This window comes from Phoxinus phoxinus (assembly GCF_949152265.1).
Source record: "Phoxinus phoxinus genome assembly, chromosome: 21".
NCBI classification, from domain to species: domain Eukaryota; kingdom Metazoa; phylum Chordata; class Actinopteri; order Cypriniformes; family Leuciscidae; genus Phoxinus; species Phoxinus phoxinus.
In genome coordinates this window covers 3,258,422-3,268,505 of record NC_136896.1, presented here as the reverse complement: position 1 = coordinate 3,268,505, position 10,084 = coordinate 3,258,422, and the positions used below count along the sequence as shown (strand labels likewise).

Sequence of the window (10,084 nt, the reverse complement as noted above, 5' to 3'; positions counted from 1 at the left end):
CTACAAATCAATAAATAAATCGATCCAGGTGGTGATTTTTAAAGGCTGTATATTGCTTGTTGTATGTTACTGTTGCTATAGCAACACAAGTGAAGTGTGTGGCACACTCATGATGATGATGATCTTTAACATTTTATATAATGCTGCTGGGGCTAAGTTAGTTGTCACACTTTTTAGTGAATATTTCTTATTGACAGTTAAAGTTTATTTTTGATAGTCAATTAAAATATATAGCCAATGTATAAAATAAAATAACTGTTTATGATGGCGATGACTGTCTCATACTCTCATTCACATGTGGTTGTGTGTGTGTGTATCTGTGATCATGCGCAGCTGCGATGTGAAGTGGATTAACTTGGCAGGTCGCGCGCCCGCGGTCACACGACAGCGCCCCGGAGCGCGCGCACGAGAGCGCACCAGCGTTTCCAGACAGTGCGGTGAGATTTCCAACACGTAGCTATCCAACCAGAGCCATAGAGAGAAAGAGTTGCGACACTCCCATAGACCTCCATTGTAAAAAATGGCGGCGCTTTTAACCGCCTACTTCCGGGATGTGGAGATCGGATTAGTTCCAAACACTGTCATTTGAGCGTTGAACCCCATTCACTTACATTGCAGCGCGTCGAGTTGTTTCAGAGGTAACTTGCTGAAATATCGACCTCTTTTGAATTGTCAACTGTCTATATTGTTTCAGAGGCCCTTTGCGATGCTTATACTGGTCTTCATTTGTATATGCACAGCGTAATTATTTATATTTTATCTTGGTTATTTCAACCAATTTTCTAGCATTGCCAGCGTGACTTCGCCAGCTGTGAAGGTAGCATATCTGATTAGTTCGGTAATTCATCGCTACCACCTTTATAGCAACTTTTATTTAATTGATTTTTTGGGATATACTAACTTTTCATTTATTGTCTTGAGTGAAGCGGCGTGAGAACAATGCTGGACCTCTAGGATTGTTATGGCCATCACCAGTCCTGTCTGTTTCATGGATACCTGCCCCTGCTTTTTGTTTTTCTTGTTCACACATTTTTGTTGTCTGTCATTGTTTAATAAAAAATATTTTATTTGAAAACCTTCATTTGTATCAGCCATGCGAATTCTGAACGGACCGCCACGGCAGACCTCTGCGTGATCACATTATAAGCAAAATCACGGGAATCAATAGTCTAATACAGCCCAGTTGTGCTAAAATAAATATCATGAGACGTCCATCATCAGATGAATGATATGGAAAAGTTAAGTTAGAGCCGCTAAAGCAAGTGCTACTACCCATGCGACCATGAACACTAAGCTTTTCCCTCCAAAAATATAGCCTAAAACTTATCTAAGTAATATACAGTACCTCGTTGCCCCTCCAAATGCAAAACTGATATTAACAAAATGCAATAACAGCTGAAAAAGTACTTGGGTATGTGTTTTATTTTATATTTACCGTTCAATAATGCAATCGCTGCTGTCTGTCCCATAGAATAACATGGCAGCCAGCGTATGTTTTGGAACTATTGGGGCTTACATGAACCACGTGACAGCCATAGCGGCGACATCAAAGAGTGTCGCAACTCTCTCTCTCTATGGCTCTGTATCCAACTATAGCGAGCTTTTGAGGGTGTTTAGGACACATGCACGAGCACAGAGGTGTGCAGCATCTGATCGAGTGCGTTTATAATAATCACATGTGTTCAGCTGGTCAGTATGGCTGGAAACAGTGAGATATCAGAAGGAGAACTCAAGAGAGAGGAGGAATCTGACTGTGATCTGTTCGAGTTTGGAGATGATCTGGAGCTCAATCAGTTTGATGGATTGCCATACTCCTCCCGATACTACAGACTCCTGCAGGAGAGGAAAACTCTGCCTGTCTGGAAACACAGACATGAATTCATGACTCTGCTGGAAAACAATCAGATTGTTATAGTGTCAGGAACAACCAAGACTGGCAAAAGCACACAGGTGAGCTTATTCATCACGCTTTACTGTATTTACACATCACTTTGTGCTCTTTTTAAATGCTAAACTTTTTAATGGGTTCAATGACGATCTGTTTACTATATTTGGATGTTTCTTCTGGTCTAAAATGTGCCATTGATTGATTTTACATTTGGCTGGACTGCAAACAAGCCGAGACACTAAACTCACATTTGAGTAATCTCAGGAAAGTGTGTAACTACAGCTTCAGTTTTAACTTCAGCACATTAATAAGAAGCACTAAAAATAGTCTAGAGAAACATAAAGCCTGCACACTGCCATGAGTTTGAGAGGGTGAACTTCTTGCTTTACTGTTCATTGACTGACCAGCACCTCATCTTCTTTACTATAACAATCATATGCTTTTGAACTGGACTGAGGTCTGTCACTGCTGTATATTGTCAGTAATAATAAGTATTGCTTTATTATTTTCACTTTTGGGGAAAATTAAAGTCTGTCTGTTATTTGTTTTGACAGTGTGTGTCTAATCAATTGAGAAAATGGCCTATTCTACATATATTAGAATAATAACTATGCATAATGAATCCAAATTAATGATGTAATGTATTATTTATGTCTAGTTTCAAAACGTGTATTGGACTAATGATCAGTATTTAATTTCTTTTTCATTCTAATTCAGTAAATCCCTCGTCCAGGTCAAAATCCTGCAAGTTGCTGCCAATTTGATTCCAGACATTATAGAAATTGAACATAATAATAGATCAACTAAGCACTATTTCTCCATTGCATGATATGAGTCTCAGACCTGCTGTTTGCATTTGGCCTCATCGTGATTCTTAAATCTGAGTAAATATACTTTACTTAGTTTTAAATGAGGTCATCGGTTGTGTATCATGAGAATGTTTGCTGTCGAGTGAGTCAGTCAGATATTGTGTTTGAACAAATAGTGTTGATTCAGCGGAGGACAAACTTTGTCTCTGCCTTCATTTTTATATTATTTGAGTGTTGAGCACCTCAAAATAGTTTTTAGAAAATAAGAAATAGTGCTGTCCAATCGATACATACACAATATTAGAAGCGCATTAATCAATACGGACAGCTCTATTTCTTATTTTCAATTTTTTCTATTTATATATGAAACTATTTTTTCATATACTGTGTGTGTGTGTGTATGTATATGTATATATATATATATATATATATATATATATATATATATATATATATATATATATATATATATATATATATTTATATTTGTATATGTTTATGTTAGATGCGATTAGATTTGACAACACTAGAAATAATACATCTAGGTCTAGTTAATGCTAGGTTTAAAACAAGACAAAAATCTAACAATGGAACCGATCAAAATACATTTCTCTGAAAATATTAATATCTTATTAAGAAGTCTTATAATCTTGTGCAATTTTTCTGTTTTAAGAGTAGTTGAAACCAAGTAATTCTGATTTAGAACAGATTTTTTTTAGATCGGCTAAATTATCTAAATAAATAAAATTTCATGCATTCATTTTGAGTCCTGAATTACATTTCAATCTTCTTCTTTTTTTAAGTGTCTGCTAAAATGTATTTTCTTTTTTTTGTCCTTGGTATGATTGACATTTGAATGGAAGCCTTTGTTTCTAAATGGTGAGATATATACTTCATATTTACAATTGTCCAGTTTTATCATCTGAAAGATTTGTTGATTTTGCATAATGCATAATCTGGCATTATGATTTGCAGTTTGTAAATGTGTATGAAGTATAAATAGGAAGCCGTGCACCTGTTAAGTTGACCCGACCTGTCTTTAGCAGATGCCCAGACCGCTCAAACCTGCAGCTGCTGAACACAGTTGAGGACAGATTTTAATGTTGACTGCCGGCAGAGAAAGACTGACACCAAAGCAGTGTGTGTGTGGCACATAGAGAGAGGAGAGCAACAGGCTAGCAGTTGTCATAATTGTTACCTGAAGGCCTCCACATGTTCCCGTCTCCTGTAGATCCCCCAGTGGTGTGCAGAGTTCTGTCTGTGTGCGCAGTACCAGAACGGTGTGGTGGTGTGCAGTCAGATCCAGAGAAGGCAGGCTGTAGACCTGGCCCTCCGTGTTGCAGACGAGATGGACGTCAACATCGGCCACGAGATCGGATACAGCATCCCGCTGGAGACCTGCAGCTCCAACGACACTATTCTCAGGTCTGTGTGAAACTGTGAGAAACACTGAAATGCTCACTATTACCAAAGGTTTTCAAGTTGGTGATATTTTATGTTTTGTGGTTTGGTTTGGCTCAAGTCAAGTCAAGTCAAGTCAAGTCAAGTCAAGTCATTGTCACCTTTATTTTTATAGCACATTTAAAAACAAAGTGCTTTACAGATTAAGCAAAAATAAAATAGACATATTTTAAAAACAACATAATTCTATCAGCTTAAAAAAAACACAGTTAAAGTATGAGGAGAATGTGCTCCTCAAATGCATGCCATACTTGCTTTATTATACGGGTCAGGTTCACAAGTTCAGGGAGGCATTACTCTGGCTATGACTTCTCTATGGAGGAATACTGAATAATGTCTACATAAATATATAATAAATAAACATGTAATTTACTGAGATTTAATGCATGGAACATTTTTTTATTTTTTTATTTTTTATTTAAATGTGTCTAGTCAAGTATGTATTTTATTTTATTATATTATAGAAAAGTTAAATCTGTCTTAACCTATAATATATTATTTTAATTTATAAAGCAATGTCTAATCAAAATATGTTTTTTATTATGCATTTTACACACACTCATATTATAAATATTATACATATTATTAAAACACAAACTTTTATGTTAGATGTGATTAATCACAATGAATTGATTTGACAAGCACTATTTAAAAACGATTAATGAAAAACATTAGATAAAAATCCATATTTTATTTAATAAAAAATTGTCTAATCAAATGTCTTTTCATTTTATTATAGACAATTTATTTCATATATTTTAAAGAACTTTGTCTAGTCAAATATGTCTCAACCTGTTTATAAAAGCGTGTGTGTGTGTGAGAGAGAGAAAAACACCTACATTTACATTCAAAAACGCCTATTTTGTAGCATATTTATCTATAAATACCAAAACCAAACGCACGTCCTGTGCTGCAGGTACTGCACTGATGACGTCCTGCTGCGTGAGATGATGTCAGACCCGATGCTGGAGCATTATGGGGTGGTGGTGATCGACCAGGCCCACGAGAGGACCGTGAGCACTGATGTTCTCCTGGGTCTGCTCAGAGAGGTGCTTCTCCAGCGGCCCGAGCTGCGTGTGGTGGTCCTGTCCGCGCCGCCCGCCTCAGACACTCTGTGCACACACTACGGGAACGTCCCGCGCCTGCAGGTGGAAGCCCCGAGCGCCGGCGAGGTGATCCACAGCAACAGCAGCAGTTCTGAGAGCTTCTACTCGGCTCTGAGACTCGCTCTGGAGGTCCATCGATCCAGAGAGCCTGGAGACGTTGCAGTGTTTTTAGCTTCTGAGCAGGTGAGGTGAAGTGTAGTGCATTAGTGCTCATGTGCTTTTATGTAGTGCATGTTATTTGAGCAAAAATGTAAGCATTATAGTGGTGGTAAAATGCCTTCTCACAAGATGTAAAATAAATCTCTGATGTCCCCAGAGTGTGTGTGTGAAGTTTTAGCGCAAAATACCTCACAGATATTTTTATATAGCATGTTAAAGTTTTCACTTTTTGAGGGTTTGCAAAAACACACCGTTTTGTGCCTGGCCCTTTAAATGCAAATGAGCTGCTGTAGGGGGCGGGGTTTCAAGAGCTGGTGTGTGCTAGCAGCTGCGATTACCTCACACACACACACACACACACACTAAAATGTCAGAAACTGTTCTGCCTTTAATGTTAAAACGGAGTCAGACAAAGATGGAGAGACTCAAGAAGAAGTGACAACATGTAGAAGCAACAGGACGTCTCTGAATGGTTAGTTGATGAAGTTATGTTGCTGATGTGGAGTTAACTATCTTCAATTAGCATATTCTGTCATGATAATCTATAAACCGCTCGTATAGGAACTGTTGTGAGACGCACACAGAGTGACTTTCTATTGCATGTGAAAAGATGGATGCTAAAGTTTGAGCTGACTCACAAATGTGCACGACTACAACTCTTCCTCTTCACAACATGGACTGTGTGTTCAGGGGGCGGGGCTTATGTACATTTTAGGGTTGCTGATGTCACTAACCCGTGAGGAATGTCGTGTAGTCTCTACCAGCCGTTTGTTGTAGTCCTTTTCTTTAAAAGCAAATATCTTCCTTTGCTTTGAACTGTGAGCGTTGTAACTTTGCAGATGTTGTTTATGATCAAACAGCAACATTACACACTAACTAAAGTTAGAAAAGTAAAATCATACTCAACCACCCCTTTAAGTATTTGGGCAGTTGTTGCAAATTCCACCCTAAGCAGATTCTAGCCTGGCTCGGCCCAATTTTAACTTTCCTTCAGTACTAGGTCTGGGATTGTGGTGTATTCTTGGGTTTTTTCCGGTAATTTTTTTTACCGGTCCAATCACCTTCTGAGAACGATGACGTTGAGGTTGTGCGCTAGTTTGAGTCGACCAAACGTTAGCGATTGGTTATGGCAGATCCAGAGTGACTTTGGGCAGATCCAATAGTTTTAAACTTCAACAGAGTACCCGCCTACAAGGAAGTTAACGCTTGTCAATGGAGAGAGGCCAGACTCTCTGTACAAATGAAATGTACGAGAGTCTGGCAGGACCAGGCTAGGATGATTCAGGAACTGGAGAGCTCATGTTCACACCAAGCGTGAATGTTTAGTCTTCTAAATATTCTCACTGACCAATTAGACGAGAGCATTTATGTGCTGACTAGTACACTTCCTTTTAAGTGTGAGTCAGTACGATTTTTTAAATGTTTTTGGAAAGAAGTCTCTCCTGCTGCATTTATTTGATCAAAAATACAGTAACATTGTGAAATATTATTACAATTTAAAAATGTTCTATGTGAATATATAGTAAAGTGTAACTTATTCCTGTGATCAAAGCTGCATTTTCACTTTTCAGCATCATTACTCCAGTTCTCAGTGTCACATGATCCTTCAGAAATCAGTATAATATGATGATTTTGATGCTGAAGAAACATTTCTGATTATTTTTTTACTGTATTATTAACAGTTGTGCTGTGAAATTAATTTGTGTAAACATTTTTTTTCGAATGCTTTGAGTAAAAAGTTTAAAAGAACAGCATTTATTTGAACTCTATCTTTTCTTGCAATATAAATGTATTTACCGGTACTATCTTTTTTTTAATCAATTTAATGCATTGTTGAATAAAAGTATTAATTTCTTTCTTTAAATGACAGAAGTGTAGGTTTGAAGCTCAAGTCTCTCTGATATTCTGGTCTGTAGATCTGGCTTGAGTCCCTTCTTCATGTTATGTTATGTTATGTTATGTTATGTTTCACTCTTATTGGCTGCCGTGTGGAAAAAGTCTGATCTAATTTTTCAGTCTGATCACTTAGAAAAATAATAGCACACCAACCAGGGCACAAGTGGCACACAGAAGATGGGTTAGAGATTGTTCAAATCCCGAATCATAAGTTTTATCAGTAGCAACAGTGATGCAGCACTAACACAATGTTCTGCATGAAGTCAATGACATTGTTGTGTTCAGCCGAATCAGCAGCGTCTGAATGAATGAGTCCACTCAGCTCTTCCCCCGTTGCTGACTCTCTGCTCTGTAAAATCACATTAATGCCTCTCACAAATCTAAACTGAGTTTGCTCATATTTGGGGTTTGTGACTTGAACAAACTGGCGAGCCTGAGTATTAAACTTTGGCTTACGTTTCGCAGACGGACAGGAATGTTTCCTCGAATCATGTGTCTTATTGAGTTAAGGTGTTACTTTTCTAACCTGTTGGACACATTTTGTGGTGTTGATGATTGTTTGTGTGTGTGTGTGTGTTTCAGGAGGTTGTGTGTGCCTGTAATATTCTCACTAAAGAAGCGTCCAGAATGAATGCATCTCTGGGAGAGCTGTTAGTAATTCCTCTGTTCCCCGGACACACCGGAATATGTCCACCAATCACAGAAAGCCAACAGACAAGTAGGCGGGTCTTCATTTCCTGTAGCCAATCAGAGGATCTCTTCTGGCCGGTGGACACCATTAGTTTCGTCATTGATACTGGAGTAGAGAAGAGATTAGTGAGTGTGCTGAAAATCATATTTGCACCAAAAATATGAGTGAAAAGTCTTTGAACAATAAATTCATATTTTCTGTGTGCCATTGTTTTTGTAGGTATATAACCCACGAGTGAGAGCCAGTTCAGAGGTCATCCGACCCATCAGTAGATGTCAAGCCGAAATCCGCAAACGACTGACTGGATCAACAGGTGTGTTAACTTTCAGCAGAATCTGTGCTCAAGCTGCGGTTTCTTTAAGACTTAAAAATTGTGTTTCCTTAAAGGTGCATAGCGCAAGATTCTGAGTTTTTGCAGAACTATGCCATCTCTGGCGGCAAGCGAAACTGCAGCCAGAGATGTGCACGCACTAGACAAAAGTTTTCTTTTTTTTATCTTACGTGGAGTTTGCGTTGGTGTTTGAAATGAACTACAAGCAGGTCTCTTACAATCCATCTTCTACGGAGAATGCCGGCGAATACACAAACCTGCCAGACATAGCTATGTGAGCGCGCCGTGAACGCGCATGACGTCACGCCCAGTCTAAAATTCCGGCCCGAATCCCTCTTATTTATTTTACTTTACAGGATTATAGAGACAATCTCAGTGATCAGAGAAGGGCTCATTCAGCCCATCAGGCAATTGTTTAAGCATGTATGGGTTAGAAAACGGGTATTTTTAACATGAAAAGTTGCTTAATGCACCTTTAAGCAAAGCAACAAAAGAAAACGTGTTAAAACTCGGCTCAGGTTTTTGCCTTATTATTAAAAGCCGCATCAAAGTAGATTTGCTTTTGTCATGAATTGTGCCAATCACAATTCTGTATTCAAATATGTTGCGCCAGTTGCAATTCACTATGCAAATAATATAATGTCATCACCGTCGGTTACTTCTTGAATGGCAAAGTTTAAATTGAAGTCAATAGGAGATTTTCAAAAACCAACAAATCTGTAAAAGTTTGAGTTTTTGACATTATGAGCTTCATACTTAATGAATTGTGAAGAAGAATTAAACAGAATTGTCATAATTCTTAGTACAACTACATTTTACATTACAAACAATTCTGTAGAGTCATTAGCTTTGTTTCCATCCGCCTATTTGTATGCGAATTTTGGGATATCACACATAAAAAAAATGCTGGATAGAAATGTCAAGATGTGCATAAATAAAAAAAATGCACAAAAACCTTATTTGCTCAATTGAGTCGTTTAATTTCTTTATCCGATAAGAAGACATGCATATAAAGTTCAATGGAAACGCATTTACAGAATAAATCCCTCAATGTGCAACAAAAAACATCATGTGACTTTGCCTCAACAGAGGATGGGATTGGTTAACTGGACTGACCAGTGGACCAATCACATCGCACAGCGTCTCAAATGTTGATTTGGTTGCTCGGAAACGCCTGAGCCAAAGTCTGGCATCAGAATAATTTGGTTTAATTTCCACCCGAAGCGTCTCACACGATTGTGTTCCCAAACACCAGCATCCGAACGCGAGATCACATGACAGCGTTTATTGCGTTTCGCCTGAAGTCATTAATGATGTATATAAAAAAGGCACAGTTTCTTTCACGATTGCAGCAACTTCTGATGTTATTACTGATGTTTTGCACCAATTTCCCAGGAAGTTATGATTTTGTTCTCTTGAACTCATGAGATGGGAACTGTGCTTTATTCGTAAATGTTTTATGCAATATTTAAAGTGAAATTTGTGATTTTTAGATGAAAACATAAATGTTGTGAGTAGTGAATCGATGTTGAATCTGTTGGTTTGAAGGGAAGTGCTTCTGTTTGTATCCTGAGGACCTTCAGCTTCCCGCTGAGATCCGTCCTCGGATCCTGGATTCAAACATCACGTCCACAGCGCTCTTTCTGAAGAGGATGGAGGTGGCCGGCATCGGACACTGTGACTTCATTAGCAGACCTGGTGGGTGAGATTTCCTACCGTAAATATGTATTTTTGTGAGTGAAT

At 38.2% G+C, this 10,084-nt stretch overlaps 1 protein-coding gene across 2 annotated transcripts in view; it reads left to right on the top strand.

Annotated features, from left to right (window-relative positions):
• Window positions 1-306: 306 nt before the first annotated feature.
• dhx32a (DEAH (Asp-Glu-Ala-His) box polypeptide 32a) overlaps window positions 307-10,084 on the top strand; it is a 34,203-nt gene continuing 24,425 nt past the window's right edge. The window contains exons 1-7 of one of the 2 annotated variants that reach the window (XM_079595403.1): window positions 307-437; window positions 1,687-1,950; window positions 3,929-4,122; window positions 5,075-5,447; window positions 7,902-8,135; window positions 8,230-8,323; window positions 9,890-10,039. In XM_079595403.1, coding sequence (XP_079451529.1) covers window positions 1,696-1,950; window positions 3,929-4,122; window positions 5,075-5,447; window positions 7,902-8,135; window positions 8,230-8,323; window positions 9,890-10,039 — 1,300 coding nt within the window. In that variant the 5' untranslated portion in view covers window positions 307-437; window positions 1,687-1,695. Of the gene's footprint in view, window positions 471-1,596; window positions 1,951-3,928; window positions 4,123-5,074; window positions 5,448-7,901; window positions 8,136-8,229; window positions 8,324-9,889; window positions 10,040-10,084 lie in introns of both variants that reach the window. The other variant, XM_079595402.1, reaches the window with a different exon arrangement.